This window comes from Seriola lalandi, unplaced genomic scaffold (genome assembly GCF_002814215.2).
Source record: "Seriola lalandi dorsalis isolate HSWRI2012SDOR001 ecotype SW California unplaced genomic scaffold, Sedor1 jcf7180002054735, whole genome shotgun sequence".
NCBI lineage: Eukaryota > Metazoa > Chordata > Actinopteri > Carangiformes > Carangidae > Seriola > Seriola lalandi.
In genome coordinates, this window is record NW_019525288.1 from 1,818,711 (window position 1) to 1,836,505 (window position 17,795).

Consider the following 17,795-nt stretch of genomic DNA (forward strand, 5'->3'; position numbering starts at 1 on the left):
ATTCCAACGTCAGAGTAAATGTAAAAGTAAATACTTTTTTATGGTATTATTTTTAATAAATAAAGTAATTAAATCAACAAAAAAAAAAAAATACATGAACGTTTTAATTGAAACAGCATTTCTTTGTGTCTACGAGCGACACTCATGGCCACCAACACACATATGTAAACTCTCTGTTAACCAACTGCAGGAAAATATCTGAAACCAATATTAAACTTAAGTGATACAGTAATATGTGGCCGAGTTACACACATTTACATTGCACATTATGAATTATTAAACGTTTACAGCATGAGATGCCACAGAAGTGCTCTCACAGTGAGATGACACTTTTCTTTCTCCTGCTGCGGACAAGTGTTGAGCAGGCACATAACTTTGACATTCAGTGGTAACTAGTGCAGGATTTCTCTTTAAATGTAAAGAATAATTTATCTATATTTGAGTATTTTCATTTGTTTTTGTGAGCTGCTGCCTAATATTGTATTTCTTTATCTACATTCCTTAGTTTTCTACTGATGTGTAATGTATCATGGTTTTTGACAAGAAATGGGAGATTTATTAGGATAATTATTGTAGTTTTTGGGTAACACAAGAATGTGTTATCACACCTAAATACACAGTAATACAATGATCAGAATAAACTACACATACCATCCATTAAATACAGTAGGAAAAGGGTTTGCCCTTCAATCAGAAGCAGAATCTGCCATAAAAAAGCAGATTTACAAAAGCTAAATGTCAGATGTAGTAATGTCAAATATAGGAAAGATGGAGGTCATTTCAATGATATAAAAGTGATTTCCTATTATGTACTCATACATTAAAAGAAAAAGATTTGAGGCCTCAGATTTGGTCCGTGTGATCGCTACAAGGAATAGGCAAACTTGAGGTTCAAAGTGCAGACATGAATTAGCGTCAACAGAAAAAAAACAACAGAAATAGTGAAGAGGGAAACTTTTTTCTTTGTTTCCCTTTTTGGTGCACGCACACCTTTAACAGCATCAGAGCTGGAAGGATATCCAGTCTTCTGTGCTTATCCACTAAACTGTGAAGCAGGTGTGTTTTCCCATCAAGTCACAGATACTGACTTCAAGATTTGTTGACTGCAGAGTGAAAGGGTTCGGTAATATAACCCTATATTACTATTTTAGTGTGTGTTATACAGTCTTTATACAGTAAATTATATTTATAGTAACTAATGTATATGTTACACTGCTCCAGGTACATGCTTGGAGAAAATATCCCTTATAACAATCTGATGGAGGCATTTTTCAATAATCTCAAGTGAAACTGTAGCTGAAGATGATGATTTCCTCCCCTAAAAAGGAGTGGATTGAATTTGTTGAATAAAGAAGAAGAAAGAAGAGGAGAAACATTTGGTCCAACAGGCCACCTCGTGTTGTTGTGTGCGAGTTTCTGAATGGACAAATAAGACTTAACTTCTGCTCCTTGTGACGTCGCTGCCGGCTGTGTAAGAGTCACTGTATGCGGGACCCTTTCGGCCCTGAAGTCAGTCTGGTCATGGGACTGTTTTGTGTTCGGCCCGGGGAACCCATCTGTGTGTGGTGACTCTCCACAGCACCGGAGCCAGCAGCAAACTGAGAGTAGTGACACTGAGAACCAGCAGGTACACCTGAGCACAGAGAGGAACATAAAGAATAAAGACAGAGGACACAATTATGTGTTAATACTGTTTAATAAATCAATTTGCTGAACTTAACCACTGACAGCATCCCTGTACCCGTACAATAATCATGACATTTAAACAACAAACTTTATTTAACAGTGACCCCTCAATAAGCACATTAATAACAGAGGAAAAGTTCAATAGTTTAAAGGGTTAATTCACCCAAAACAAATTTGATATTGATAGCTGTGTAGCTAGATACCACTAGGTTTTGATTGTTTCATTAAATTTGTCAATAATTGCTCTGTGGCCTGGTGGTTCCTCTCAGAGTTTCTGGTCCGCAGGCGGCTTTTTCTCTTTGGAGGACCAAGAAATAGATTTTTTACTTATAGAACTCAAAATGGATCAAACTCCAACTGAACCAGTTTTTGAAGCGGGATCACTGATGTAGACAAGAATGATCTGCTGGTTGTCATTTTATGGTACTTGTATTGCATCATTGTTTGTGAATTGTTTGTCTGGTGCTGTTCTGTATGTATTTTAAAGGCCCATATAGGGACGGGCGTTGTTCAGGTTCAGAATACTTTATTAATCACAGAAGGGCAATTCATTTCTACAATCTAATCCATCCATACATTGTTTAGTGTAACAGAGACAGAGGATACAATTATTGGTTATTATTTATTTATTATTTAATTTAATTTTTTGTAAATCAATTTGCTGAACACAATCACCAATACTTAGCTCTGTTTAGCGTAACCTATAAGTGTCATGGTATGCAGAATTGGTTCATGCTACTGTATATTCTTGTATATACACAAACATTAAAATAATCCTTACAGTTGTAAATTGTACACTTGTACATTATTTTAAAAATAATATATATTTCGGGTTTTTGAAGCAATGACAATGTAATCTTGGGCTCTCAGAACTTGAGATCACATTTCACCACATTTCTTTGGCATTTTAAAGACTAATTAAATTAATTGATTAATCAAAGAAACAACTGACAGATGAATCAATAATGAAAATAATAGTTAGTTGCTGCCCTAATCTATTTATAGAGCAGCACTTTCCAATACCCAGGGAACAAGGTGCCTCAGCAAATTAAAAAAACAAATGAAAAGACATTAACTCGACCGGAATAAAATAGATATATTAAAATGGACTGGGGCAAAATAAGTGTCACCCCTTGTATCACAGCTCGTCACTGACCTCTCTGGAGATGATGCCAGCTCGACGTGCACGGCTGCCCAAGACGAAGGAGAATTCGCTGACCTGCGCAAGGCCAGCTGAGACGATCCACCGTATGTGTCGAGAGCCTGGAGGCAAGATCGCCGACAACACCAGTACAGCCATGACGAACTAGAAGGAAAGAGGAGGGAATGAGAGTGTTTCAGAGGTGACCTGGAGAAGGAAAAGAGCAAAAGCGAGAAAAGTGCGGTACCTTCATAATGACGAGCGTGAATGTTAGCACCAGCAGGATGGTGAGTTCATACAGCACAAATGTCGGGAACACGTGAAGACCTGCAGCATCACAAAAACACACACAATGAGCCAGTAAAGCCTCAATGTAGATGGAACAAAAGCGTAACATGATAACAAAGTTGAGATGTGTCAGAAATTATCATGTTGGCTCTGACCAATAGAGGCAAAGAAGATGATGGCGAGGAAATCTCTGATTGGCTCAATGCACCCCATGACCTCTGTGGTGACCATGTGACCCTGTGTGGACAGCAAAGCTCCAGCCAGGAAACAGCCCAGCTCCATGGAAACATCCAGAAACTCAGTTACCTAGCAATCACATCAAGAAGAGGAAAATCAACACAGCTTCCTCATTAAAAAAAACATCAGACATTTGTAAAAATGAATTCAAAACATTCAAAGAAGCAGCATACCGTCAGCATAAAAAAGACAAAAGCTGCCATCCCCAGAACCAGGATCTCCTTGTTGCCTTTGCTCTCAGCATGCAGCTTCTTGTAATAGGGACCAATCAGGAATGATTTGAGTAACAAACAAAGCAGCAGCACAGCAGCCAGAGACGCCAGGACCTGGGCCAGGAGATACAGCACACGCAGACTTCCAAACAGGAAGCTGTAGTGCACAGAGGGAACAACAGATTCACAAAGCTCTCTGTGTGTGTGTGTGTGTGTGTGTGTGTGTGTGTGTGTGTGTGTGTGTGTGTGTGTGTGTGTGTCTCTTGAGGGGAGAGGACACAAGCAAGAACAAAAAGGCTAACTGACCTGTCCAAGTCTCCACTCTGTGCCTGGATCAGAGTTGGCATGACAGCAATGAAGAGGCCGAGCTGAACATCTTGCATCACTAACATCCCAAGAAGAACACTGCTGTAGTCCAGGTCACCTGTGTCTCACACACACATACACACACACACACACACACACGCACACACACACACACACACACACACACACAATCATGTGAGCCACCATCTTGTTCTTCGTATGCCTCCACGCCAGCTCTATTTACTCCCATTGCTGCAGAGAAGCTGTAACTTAACCAATTTCCCGATCCCTGAAAAAAGCCTTTGTATATGACATTTGCACTCCATCTTCAGTTTTTGGTCACCTAAGCTTTATTTACATCAGGCATCCACCGCTTGCCTACGTTTATTCACTGGACCTGAACTGTTCAGATTTAAAAAAAAAAAAAAAAACACCTTAGATCAGTGGTTTGTGTTCATAACGTACACAGACAGACACACCAGCGTACCTTCCTTGTCCCCCCTGCTTCCTCCTGCAAGGAAGCGGGACACCAGTGGAGTGCTGGACAGGGAGAGACAAGTGGAGATGAAGACAGTCTGGGTTGGGCGGATACGCAAGACTTGTCCCCACAACAAACCGGCCCCAACCATCAGCAGACTCAAGTAGCAAGACCCTTGAACAGATGTCTTCCATACCTACACACACAAAAACATGCACATCAGAACACTTTAAAGTGGTAAGTAACTATAAGCAGCGACACTATACTTACTTAAAACTAGGAAAAATCAAACGGAAGAAAAGGCTCACTGACCAAAACATTCAGGGACAAGGTGCTTTTTCAGGTAACCTTTACTACGATACCCATATATACTAATTTCCAGGGAAAGTAACTTCACAAAACAATGACAAGACGTCATTTGTTTTCATTTTTGTGTCTCTAGAAACAGTTATCTCTTTGTGTCTGTTTGATTGTCTTTCCAACAAGATATATTGATAGTTGACTCTGACCCAGGGTCCCTTAAACCATGGATCCTCTAGGCCAGAGCCCAGTACGCCCATTCAGCAATCCATCCATGCCATAACGTGAGTATTAAGATTATTCAACACAACATGCTACCTTACAATCTGACTCTGGTTTTTAAAGAGTCTAAAAGCCTCAGTAACTCAATGCTTCTACACAAATCACTGTATCTCCTGGTTTAAGAACAGCTCTTGCAGATTTTGCAGCTCCTTACCGTTTTTTGTCACTAATCTTTAGTCTAAGTCAAGTCTGAGAACATTTCATTTGGTATACCCATAGGGCATGCCATGAGTGCAAGCTGCTAACTTGTTATGTATAGCCTGACAGTGACTTGCAAGATGGAATGGACATTATTGTACAATTTTAATCCTAAATTCAAATCCCTCTCGTTTACCTTTCGAAGGCGCTCAGGTGAGAACTCCAACCCCACCACGAAGAGAGTGAAGAACACACCCAACTCCCCGAGAGTCTCCACCTGGACCATAGACTGCCACACACAGAGAGAGAGACATTGATATGAAAAACTATCACAAACATAAATTAAAAATTGTGTCGTCTTTTAAGTCTGATCTGACATGCAGACACTGCACACACACTGCACACACCTTGATGCTGTTGAGACCAGAGGGACCAAGCAGGACCCCACAGATGATGTATCCAAACATTGGAGGAAGACCGACTAGAGTGCAAATCCAGCCACAAGGTAGGGACAACATCACCACCGACACCAGGTCCTGCACATACACATATAATTAAGTAATCAATCAAATAAATACAGAGATTCCACTTCTTATCTTGCCTGGATAAAATAGGAGTAACTGACCTTGATGAAGTGATGGTCTGCTCTCGGCATGGTGGAGTCTCGTGGTTTAGTCAGAACATACTGGTTGTTCTGCGAGTCAATGAGCATGCTCAGTCCCAGGTCATCCTCCACTTCCTTCTGCCTGGATTTGTTCTTCCTCTTCCCTCCGTTGTCCTCATCTTCCTCCACTCTCAACACTGCCTCTACATTCACTCCTTTCATCTACACAACAAACCAGAGTATGGAAGGAGGCAACTTGATGCTTTGCTGATCTAATTTGTATTCCTGCAATCTTGAAATTTCTTACAGTTGGACTTGGAAATACATTGCTTTTGATGTGTGATGCATTAAGGGTCAGCTTCTAAAAATACATGCAGGGGACCAATTCTAAATTACTCAAACTTTTGTGCTGGTTCAAGCATCTGCACTATTAAATTTCCAAATGTAAAATAATCTTATTTAAAGATTATGCAAATGTCTTTGTTTGCTGACCTGTTTGTTGTTGTCAAAGGCGTGCTCCTCGATCTCCTCCTCTAACCGGTCTGCTGCCTTTCTGACGTCCTCCAGGATTTCATCCAGCATGGACAGAGTCTTGTTCTGGGCTAAAGCGCTCTTCACAGCTTCCTGCTGGTGCTTCTCAGCAGCCACCAGCTCCACATACTCTTGCTCCTCCTGAAGCGTGAGAACAATGCCCAACAGAAAAAATTTCATTAGCAAGTATGTATACATACATGTTAACAGAGATGCATGTAACGGCATACACACTTGAAATCAGCATCATAATATCTGTCTGATACTGTCCCAGATCGCAATATGACAATATTTTATAATAATAAATAATAATAATAATAATATTTTCTAAAGATTTGCTGCCTCTATGTGTTTTATATAGTCTTATATTTAATATTTTTGAGTTTTTTCAACTGCATGTTACTCATCAGAAACTATCAGAAACACCAACACCATGAATCAGTCCCTCTCTTGCACTCTGATGTAGTATCTACTGCTGACCACAATGCCCTCACCTTTATGGCTGCCTCCCTGAGGGCCTCCAGTCTCTGTCTGCTGCTCTCCTTCATGTTGACCACGTCCCTGTAGTCTCCCTGCAGCGCCCTCTGCAGGCTGTGCACCGCCTGGAACACCAGGTGTTCACTCTCATTCAGCTCCTTCTGGAAAACCTCCAGGGTGTGAACCTGAATGCAGATAGAGACACCTGTCAGTCATTAAGCTGTAAAGTATCTAACTTAAACCCCCGTACATGGTCTTTACTTAGAAATACTTGATGAGATCACTTAACATGTCTGCATCAGTAATTTAACATAATAAATAGGACAATATTGATCCAGATGACACAAGTTAAAACAGGAAGAAAGATCATGACTCTGAGATAAATATTCCATTCGATCTTGCTTGAAAGGTTTTATATTGATTTAATATGAAATGATTTAACCTGCCTAGTGTCTGGCCATTACATAATCTAGGTGAAACAATTAGTCAATTAATTGATTACTCAACTGAAAGAAAATGAATCGGCAACAATTTTGAACATTAATTTATCATTTAAGTCACTAATCAAGCAAAAATGCCAAATACTATCTTAGAACACTATCTAGAATTTGCTGCTTTTTTTCTGTTTTGTATTTAGAAATTTAAAATCTTTTGTTTTTGAGCTGCTGGTCATACACAACAAACAACCGGAAAACATCAAAAGAGAGGCTCTGGGAAACTGTGACAGGCATTTTACACTATTTTCTGACATTTTGCATGATGAAAATAATCATTAGTGTAGCTCTAATCTAACCAGGTCATCTCCTCTGTATATGCGAAAATTGAACCATAAGTATGAAATATGAACTTGTATTGTAGTTGGGTTTTTGTGCGGACAGGAAATGTGTAAGCACACAGTCAGAGACACCACCCTGAAGAGCTGCAGAACTTGTGTCACAAACTATGTCTAGTACCAGGGTGATGGGATATAAAAAATGTACAGCCACTAACACAACACTAAATTCTGCCCCAAACAAAGGGCCATCGCTCCATCTGGTGTTTATTCTCAGTCTGGTACCTGGAAGTGCCTTTCAGGTTCTGAAAGGGCTCGGTCTCTTCCAACAGCATCTGCGGCAGCGGCCAGCTTCTTGACAACCACATTCTTCTGACGCAAGAGACCCACCAGCCGCTTGCAGTTGCTGGCCACCCAGCTGTGCCCCTGTGTGGCCCCCTTGCTCCGATAAAGCTTGATGGCATGCTGGGCCACCTGGTCCTTCTGCAGCACAGCAAGTGCCCCAGCCAGGCCAAGGCACAGCAGCCAACATACAACCTGCATCCAAACCTCTACTTCTGTCTTCACCAGCGTTTGGAGAAAAAAACCTGGGAATGGGAAAAGAGAGAACAAGAGCAAATGAAAAGCTGTTGTTGCTGTTGTCCAAAACCAATCAAAAACACATCAGTGAGCTACACTCTTGCACTGTGTGAGTTGATACAGTGTCCTGAGGCCTCAACAATTGACTAGCTAAAAATAGTCACCAACAAATACACTATTTACTCCTGTTTGAGTCATGTTTGTGAAAACTACAGCTCCCAGCTGTTCTAGAAAAGTATTTAGCTTTTAAAAAACATATTCATATATTTGTAAAATGTATTTCTTGAGTATGAATGAATAGGCATGGGACGATGTGATTTTTCTTTCTTGTGCCATCTCAAGAGAGGGTTTAATCTTAAGGCTGGGTGTGGTTACAGTTGAACAGCTTAAACAACAGCTGTGTTTACACACCTGTGGTCTGTCCTTCTGGCTGCTGTGAGTGGCTAAAAGCACTTGTAGAGCTGTGTTATATGCATGTGGTTTGACTGAGCATGTCACATGTATAGATTCCTGTAGTGCTTACTATTCTGCCTACACCTAATGTAACACAGCATTTCTATCTACACTAAGTCTCAGAACAGTTTCAATTACAGAAACTGCTTCGCTGTCAACAGCGTGCATCATGTGCTTGCTTTACACATTAATTTTATTACACCAGCAAAACGACTGAATGCATTCAACTTACAGCCAAGCTGGTCCGCACCTTTGTGAGCATGAGGCAAACCGAGCGACGTTAACTTTGCAAACTCCTCCTCTGTCCTCCTTCCTACAACTGGACTGCAGCCACTCCGCTACTGTTGCTAGAAATCAATAGCACCACTGTTCGGTGCTTGGCTGCTGAAAAGAACAAGCATACACAGAAATGACCTCAGTTCCTTCAATTTAAAAAAGGTATTAAACATATTTCAACCTTTTAAATTAGAAGGCAGGCACAATTAAACTGAATAACAAAAACTCTATGTTTAATTTAAACAACTCTCCTTAAATTTTCTTTTATTTCTTGTCACCTTTAACAGGCCGCTCTGTGGCTATAGGACTGCAATCATTAATCAATTAATTGATCATAGAAAATTAACAGAAACTATTTGGATAATTGATTAACTGTTCAATCCGTTTTTCGCCTACTGATAAAACAAGACATTTAATGACGTAAGATTGGGCTCAATTATATTGTAATGGGCCTTTATCACTGTTTACTAATGTTTTATGGACTTGATTAATCAAAGAAAATTAGAGCTGCAATAATTGGTTGATTAATCAATAAGTCGATCAAGAGAAAATTAATTAATTTGATAATGAAATAAGCATTTTAGTATTTATTTCATGCAGAAATGTCAAACACTTGCTGTTTCTACCTTCTGAATTAAGTGCTGGTTGTAGCAAAAAAGCATTTCTCTCTGAAATGTAGTGGTGTAGAAGTACAAAGTGCCATTAATGACAATAATCAGATATAGTACAAACTGTTATTAAGTACAGTACTTTAAATATACTCTCCAGCACTGCTCTGCTCTGAGGTTTTGACTGGTTGTCATTTTTGATCACCTAAAGCCTAAAGGTTGTAAATCACAAGCACAAAACAAAACTTGTAAATGCAGCGTAAACAGGAAAAAACCTACAATGAAAATCAAAGAAATCATGACAGCCAAGAGTAACATCACCCAAAGCTGAACACACACCCCAGACAAACCCGGAAATAATTCACTTGTTCAGTATCCCAAAGTCATATTGCTCAATTCTTTTCACTGATCATATCAATGCAAACAGATAAAAGATAATAAATAGAGGAAAAAGGCTGGGACTACCTGCGAAATATGTGAACTGTCCTGGCTCTTTACTCCACTCCACGACTGAAGAAGAGGCAGAAGAAGACGGGAACAATCATGTTGTTGTGCCGCCGCAGCAGCAGCACCACCACCACCACCGACACCCCTCCTCCCCTGCCACATAGCTGAAGTCGATGCAGGCGTTTACCGGTTCACTTGGCGACTAACTTCGTGTTTACTCCGACCTCCGGCCGTCGTTAGCATTATCCGTGCTAGCAGAGCGGAGGCTAACGTTACTACGCCCAGGTAAGCACGACTGGTGTCGATGAAATTTCCTTTTGGAGTTCAGTTTCAGTGTGTGTATATGTGTGTATAAAGTTCAATCTGCTTTCTTGCCTGGAGCTTAAAGTAAAGCAAAGTTAGTCCTCAAATTCCTCCGAGCTGTCACACACACACACACACACGTACACACAAACACACAAACACACAGTGCTAAAATAACACAACGATACAGCTAACACAACTTCGCTAACGTTAGCAAAGAAACACTCCGTTTACGTTCACAGTTTCTCATGGAGACTTGTCATAATGAAACATTAACACAAACCGCAGCTAAAACTGAACAACTGTTGCTTTGTTTTTTTCTGACCATAATCGCGTCGATGTAATTTAGATCCATCTTCAGATTACTTCCTAAACATGTTTATCAGATTTGATATGGGAGTTGTAGTTTTCAGATGTTATGTTTTTCCGCTCGACTGTGTCAAGTGCATTTAAATTTTGACAGCTGTTCTCAGGTTAATTTTACTTTTACACATCAAAGAAGTTGTTTAACACTATAAGGATTGTTTTAAATGACAACAATGCAATTTAAACTTGTCCAACACTTATTTTTCTTGCAGTAAACCTTTATTTATGGTGTGTTGATGCGAAGTAAGTTATACTAGACCTTTTTTTAACGTAGGTGTGTCTCAGTGGAGGCATGTTAATAATAATAAAGTACGTATTTTTGCCGAAACAGTTGTCTCCTAATGCAGATAGCTATTACGCTAAATATATCCTTGACTTAGGGCCTGTGAGAGTGCAGAGCCACAGAACTACAATTCCCATGAACACAGCGCCCTTACAGTAGCGCATTCTTTTCGCGCGTGCGCACCACGGGAAATTGGATATCAAGTTGGGCAAAACAGCGGGTGATAAAATGGTAGGTAAGATTAAAAATGAGAAACCGGGACAGTTCTTTAGCCCCGTTAAACAAGTCTGAAAACCGGTAACGGTTGTCATTTAACGTTATGGCGACACACCGACATCGGGGATCGGAGTGTCCTCAGCCAAGTGTCGCATTGTCAGGGTGATGTGTGTCGGGACTGTGAGGGAGATGGAAGGTCAGTTGCTGGTATTTTGAGAGACCCGGACACTTGCAGCACGTACCTTTCCCTTTTTGGTAGCTCGCCTATGCTGTTGCCCCGGGTCAGGAGAGAGCCTGCAGGATCAAACGCCCCCCCCCCCCTTCTCAGGAAAACTGGGTCGCCAAACACTGGCCTGTCACCGTTATTGCTGTTTGATCATCGGGTGGGTCAGGTTCGCAGCTCTGCAAAGACGTGCTATCTTCTCGATGACCGTCAGATTAAATTAACACGTCGCGGTATTTTTGTGAACTAACGGAACCTTGTGGAACTGACAGTGGTTTCGTTTCTCTTTATTCACTTGTACTAATGTATATGCTGTTGCACGCAAGGTATGAGTCTTACTTTTTTAATTCACCGTCATGGCACGTGTTATTTAGGCATAATCCACATGCATTTTTGTATACAGATTAATTAGAGGAGCTAGTTTGCAACCAGGAGACTTCAATGGAAACTGAAGCCTTGCACTCTTATTCAAATGTTCAAAAAGTTTGTGTCAGTGTTGATGTGCAGCCTCAGCTCCACATGCATGTCTCTGGTTCCCATTTACCCAAGGCTGGATAACTTGTCCTAGGGCCCCAGAACCTGATGGGGTCTTGCCCCATAGTTGTCTGTAATGAGCAATTTCATTTATGGTGATATGATTATTTGCCAATTTGTTTCGTAACATGTACTACTAAAGAACAATAAAAAGTAAAAAAAAAAAAAAAAAAACGAAGGATTCAGCACTTTTACATTTTCTTGAGGCCATGTGTTGAAATCTTGTGTGGGCCTGTGTCTGTGTGTGTATTTGTGTGGAGGCTTAATAGGGGCCCACAGCTTTTTTTTGCCCTCACAGGTTACTCCAGCCCTGTATTTACCTGTGTGTGTGTTCTTGCTCCACAGCACAAGTTGAAGTCATCGCAGAAGGACAAGGTTCGGCAGTTCATGTCCTTCACGCAGGCCGGGGAGAGGACAGCCGTGTACTGCCTGACGCAGAATGACTGGAAACTAGAAGTCGCAACAGACAACTACTTCCAAAACCCAGACCTCTACTACAAAGAATCCATGAAAACCTCAGTGGATCGCAAGAAGCTGGAGCAGCTCTACAACAGATACAAAGGTAAGTGTTTCAAAACTAATGTTAACATCAGCACAGTCTACTTTGTCGTGTCTGTTACACTTGTCCATTGTTTTGCTCACTTTTCTTTGCAGACCCCCAGGATGAGAATAAGATAGGCATTGATGGGATCCAGCAATTCTGTGATGACCTGACCCTGGACCCAGCTAGCATGAGCATACTTGTGGTGGCGTGGAAGTTCAGGGCGGCCACACAGTGCGAGTTCAGCAGAAAGGAGTTCCTGGATGGCATGTCTGAGCTAGGGTGAGCAACAGTAGTTAAAAAAACAGACATTATTGACATTTATTAAGGTGTGTACACAAAATAGTAAGAAGCTGTAAAGGTTTTGTGTATAACTGTCTGCTTGTTTCTGTTGGGAAAAAATACCTAATCTCAAATTTTTTAACATTTTCTGTTAAATGAATCCTACAAAAATGTGAAATGTGTGACATACAAACGTACTTGGTTAGAAACCTCAGATTCTCAGGGTCATTTTCTAAGAGCAGTTCACTACTACTCACAATAACAGGATTATGGCAGTCTGATGTGTTGTCTGTTTGTCCTCAATGTCTCCTCCAGCTGTGACAGTCCTGAAAAACTCAAGGCAATCCTTCCCAGACTAGAGCAGGAGCTGAAAGACACAGGGAAGTTCAAAGACTTCTACCAGTTTACCTTCAATTTTGCCAAGAACCCTGGCCAGAAAGGTTTAGGTAAACCAAAGAACTGAGCATGTGGGACGGCCTTTTGGCTTTTACAGATGTTCAGCAACAAAAATATGCTGCCATTTTCAATGGTTCCCTTGTATTTTTATCAAACATATAAAATATCCCATCTTAAAGTTTCTTTACTTTATACCCTTAGACCTAGAGATGGCTGTGGCTTACTGGAATCTAGTTCTCACAGGGCGCTTCAAGTTCTTGGATCTCTGGAACAGGTTCCTGCTGGTAAGTGTGGGAATACTTGTTAGATCTGCAATGAGGTTTTGTTTTCTCCATGACATTTTAAGTATCTTTCGTCCACCTCATCCTCGTCCACAATCAATTTACATAAACTTCAACCCCAAAAATTACCACAGAGTTCAAGCAACACCTCTCTGACAGTGTCAACAACAACCATAATAACTTTCATAAAGGTAGTATGTATTATAATGCCATACTTTTCCTGTCACTGCGTCGCATTCAGGAGCATCACAAGCGGTCAATTCCCAAGGACACATGGAACCTCCTCTTGGACTTTGGCAACATGATTGCAGACGACATGTCCAACTATGACGAGGAAGGTGAGCTTATGAAAGACCTCAGGATGAAGACAATCTATGATGAAAGCGCATCAGTGGTCACATTAAAATGCAATCTGATAATTCAGATAATCCTGATTATGTCAGACAATAGCAAACGTTATGTTAATACCTGACACTGATTCACTCAATCAAAGTGACCTGACATGAAGGTGATCTCTAATATGTTAAACTGATATCAGCTTGACTTGGTCTCTCATTTGGATTTAGTTGTGTCACATATTATTGAGGACATTGTAGAGTAAGTGAATGTAATCAAAGTAAATGATCTGCAGTGAAATGCTTTACTTAAGCTGTCATGGTGGAACAGTAACTTATGTCTGTGTTCACATAAACAAGTACATAATTTTCACTGGAGATGTTTGGGACATTGCAACACACAAGCTTCCCATACCTTCATGGTGGAGGTTGTTGGTGCTGCAGATGCTAGCTGTTTTTAATTTGCAGATAATTCAACTAAAAAGATCCTGGAACTGATCATCAGTCAAAGGTAATGCAGTAGAAGACAGTGTTCTATCTTGTTTTAAAGAAGGAAATAAAACGTAGTTTACTGACTTAAAAGGTTCATCATTGACACATGAAATGGTAGTTTGATTTTTTTTTGTAAAGTTTTTGTATTCATCATCATAATATAAAAAAGTATAAGGCCTCTACCAGGTAAATTATTGGTGATTATTTATGTGGCTATATTTGTATTATGACAGTATTTTTAATCTTGGAAAGCATTCAAACTCAGTTTAATCATAATTTATTTGCTAGATGAGATCAGTTTATATAAATGAAGAAAATAACATTTACTTGTACATACTTTTTGTTCGCTTGTTGTGATCTCTTCAGAAACCAAACCAACACCCCAGTACAAAAACAGTATTGCTGAAAGCACACCTTCGTTCTTTTTTGTTGTTTTCGTGTGCTATATTCCGAGGAAGAACCACAGTAGAATAGAATCGACCTCAGGGCAGCAGGGGTCGTCTGTGAATGATTGGGGATATGGACACTGCTTTGATGAATTAAGTCACCGTATTAGATCACATCTAGATATAACTAATATCCTGTTTTTTCCTCTCTCCTCAGGGGCATGGCCTGTCCTCATAGATGACTTTGTGGAGTTCGCCCGGCCGATTGTGACGGGGAGTAAACGCAACATGACATAGTGTTTGTCCCAGCTTCATGCAGCGGATGGAGTTTGTTTCTCTTCCAATTTTCTTTCCTTTTTTTTTTTTTTTTTTTTTTTTTTTTTTTTTTTTTTTTTGAATGAGAATTTTTATACAAATGAGCCAAAAAGAGACTACTTCTCAATAAGCCTGTCTGCAGCTTGTTGTTAAGATTCTTCTTCCAACTGCATAAGATGCCTTGGTTGGGCAGTGACCTGGAAAACCAGCTCAAAGAGGAAAGCAGGAGGGAAATCAACAGGAGAGAGATGATGATGATTTTTGTTGTTTTTTTTTGCTGGCAAGGACAGACTTTGTAATTGCAATATAAAAAATAATGGGTACCCTAAAACTCATGGGCAAATCACCAATGGGTGTGGCTTTGAACTGCTGCTGTGGACTTGGCTCACTAACCTGCACTCTTGGCACAATGAGGAGTGACAGTAAGAGTGAGCTTTCAGCACATGCAGAGGATTAAGTTATAGATGCAGTAGGATGTGGCCTCTTTGTCAATTGTGAATGGAACCGTGGGTTGAAATCTGCATGTTTTTTGTCAGCTGGGTGTGAAGCAGTGCCATGGATTCTGAGGAGGAAAAAAAGTGATCTACATTATTTTCACCTAGATTGCGAATGTGTAGCTCTCTAACAATCATTGAGAGTGGAGAAAATGCGTGCTTGCTTGTTATTGTATGTTTGTATGAGACTGAGTGTGCGTGTGTTTTGGTGGGGGGGAGGGGGGTTAAACATATTGCCTCTTTTACAATACAATGCTAAATATTTTCATTTGGTTTTATTTTATTAATATAAGAAGTGAAGCGACAGTGAAAAGGTTCGGATCCACACTTTGTATTCAGACAGAGTTGGACAGAGCAGCATGCTTTTTGAGCTCAGCACCAGCAAAATCGCTACCATTACAGTTGTAAAATACTGTACTCATAGAAATAACAATAGATTCAATTTTAGAAGAACAAAAATGTATATCTGAGAAAACAGGTGATGACATTTATAATCATTGATTTGAACATAAGCATTTACAGTAGGAGCCTCATTTTTAAAATGCTGTTGCGTTACATTTGTTAGTTTTAGTTTCTTTAGCTTTGCAGTGTGTCAACTGCTGTACACAAAGAGAAACTGACTGGCACATTGACTGTTTTTTTTTTTTTATTATTATCCAGGTGATTATTACTTGCCAACTCTGCAAACTGCACTGAATTACACTTTTGCTGTTGTTTTAGGATTTTATTTTATTTTTTGTATCAGGCAGCACTGTATACAGCTACAGAGCTACTGAGTTTACGTGACAGTAGATTTCACTTACACACTTTTCAAATGAACATCTACATCCCAGCTAAGAGTATTTTAACTGTTTGTTTACACTGCTTGAGGTGTTAGTCTGTTGCTTTTCATGTATTAGCAACTGTAGGGCAATGGTGGCATGTTAAAGTACCACAGAACTACTTAAGATTGTGCTGCCATCTATGGGTGACTGTGCAGTATAGTATTTCTCAATGTACTATAGTTCAGTGCTAGATAGATGTGGTCACAAATATATGAGAAGACCTGACCCAATCCAGCTGCAAGGATAGACATGATCAAAAGACTTGAGCCTTTTAACCCATACAGGTCAGCGCAGCAATGCTTTCCCACCATATAAGATTTATTGTTGCTCTGTAAGTGTAACTATAAACACTAAGCAACTCTGTTTGTGCTGAATGCATCCCCATTCTTGGCTAAAGAGTGTGACAGAAGGTAGAGCTCAGGTACCTGTCGGCTGGCAACAGGCGGCCTCTTATACTTACATCAGTGTTAGCCATGCTTTCTGTTCTAAAGAGTGACGAGCTACGCTGATCTTGTTCTGCCAATTCTTGTTGTCACCATGATAAAACCTTTGCCATGTGAAATAAGGATGGATTATTTCCCTCTCAATGGCTAACTACAGGGGAAATAATGATCTTTTATTAGGTATTATTAAGTTGACAAACTTTCTTCTTATATTTATGTAAACATAAGTTAGTAATATACTATGGTGGTGTTCATGAAAGTGGACTTGAGGCAAATCAGGATGGAAGTTGATCACGATTTCTGTCCCAGAATAAATGCAGATGAGTGGCAAAGAAATCAGCTTCATGATGACTGTAAAACAGTGCAGGAGCTGGTAAATGTGTCATGTTGTTCATCTTTGTAGCTAAACAAGGTAGATATGTGTTGGTTCAATGATATATACGAACTGTCAGTACTGTTAAAGTTGTGTGCAAACCCATCTATGGTGAAGAAAGCGAGATAGTGTGAAAGCTTTTCCCAGTCGATTGTTGTTTGACTGTACGATCTGACGTCGTCTGTGGTTCACAAGCAAGAAAATGTGACATCTGTCAGTATTTAGTACGCTAATATGGTACATTTGAGACATTTTTTATTTGTCAAGTGTGTGGTCAACTGTTTCTAGCCATGCAGATCATTCTTATCAAAACAGTATTATTTCTCCCGGCAAGAAAACAGGTATTTACAGAATTTTATGTTTTGTCACAGAAGTGTACCATAACATTGTTTTCTTTAAAAAAAAAAAAAAAAAAAAAAGTTGTTAATAAAGCATGATGTTTTTAACAGTCTTGTAAAAGATGTACCTCTGTCTACCAAGTACAGCAGTTGACAATATGTTGTTTTGTCAGTAATGAATTGACCTGCCAGATGGTTTAAGATATTGAATGCAAATGTGTTGTGTTGTGCTGAAATCAGTATCCTGACATCAATTATTTTATGAACTCAGTATGAATCACAACATGGCAAATGTTTGCAAGATTGGAGGTGAAATATACAGCTTGATCTTGAGTGCGGGAACCTGTGTGTGATGTGTTTCATCAAACGAAACTCTTCAATCATCTAAAAACAAGGACTTCAGCAACTCTTTTTGTTAGTTTTTATTTACTTTTGAATAATGACTTTGGTTTGGATATCAGTATTTTGTAAAACTGTTCTGATACCACTAAAAGTTCAAAATGATAATATTGAGTTTGTGTTACTATACGATTCTCTATGCAGAAGTTGTTCATG

At 39.8% G+C, this 17,795-nt stretch overlaps 2 protein-coding genes across 8 annotated transcripts; one reads left to right on the plus strand and one right to left on the minus strand.

Moving 5' to 3' along the window:
* Nucleotides 1-85: 85 nt before the first annotated feature.
* On the minus strand, nt 86-9,971 carry slc9d1 (solute carrier family 9 member D1). Of its 5 annotated transcripts, none has more exons than XM_087178768.1 (16): nt 9,834-9,969; nt 9,387-9,428; nt 8,717-8,865; nt 7,738-8,039; nt 6,698-6,865; nt 6,165-6,344; nt 5,694-5,894; nt 5,476-5,604; nt 5,265-5,357; nt 4,358-4,544; nt 3,871-3,988; nt 3,526-3,721; nt 3,271-3,421; nt 3,075-3,154; nt 2,843-2,992; nt 86-1,633 (listed from the first exon to the last, which is right to left on the minus strand). In XM_087178768.1, the coding sequence occupies exons 4-16, from the start codon at nt 7,993-7,995 to the stop codon at nt 1,520-1,522; spliced, it is 2,025 nt and encodes a 674-aa protein (XP_087034894.1). In that variant the 5' UTR covers nt 7,996-8,039; nt 8,717-8,865; nt 9,387-9,428; nt 9,834-9,969; the 3' UTR covers nt 86-1,519. The 5 variants fall into 5 exon arrangements, with proteins under 5 accessions (XP_087034894.1, XP_087034893.1, XP_023280113.1 ...); XM_087178767.1 differs by having other exon boundaries at nt 8,717-8,868; XM_023424345.2 differs by lacking the exon at nt 9,387-9,428 and having other exon boundaries at nt 8,735-8,868; nt 9,834-9,971.
* Nucleotides 9,963-17,747, plus strand: dcun1d2b (DCN1, defective in cullin neddylation 1, domain containing 2b). 3 transcript variants are annotated; one of them, XM_023424350.2, is made up of 7 exons: nt 9,963-10,100; nt 12,086-12,302; nt 12,395-12,563; nt 12,879-13,009; nt 13,161-13,243; nt 13,482-13,578; nt 14,671-17,747. In XM_023424350.2, exons 2-7 carry the CDS (start codon nt 12,128-12,130, stop codon nt 14,748-14,750), a joined length of 735 nt encoding a protein of 244 aa, XP_023280118.1. In that variant the 5' UTR covers nt 9,963-10,100; nt 12,086-12,127; the 3' UTR covers nt 14,751-17,747. The 3 variants fall into 3 exon arrangements, with proteins under 3 accessions (XP_023280118.1, XP_087034896.1, XP_023280120.1); XM_087178770.1 differs by lacking the exon at nt 9,963-10,100 and adding an exon at nt 11,040-11,366; XM_023424352.2 differs by lacking the exon at nt 9,963-10,100 and adding an exon at nt 11,431-11,532.
* The last annotated feature ends 48 nt before the right edge of the window (nt 17,748-17,795 follow it).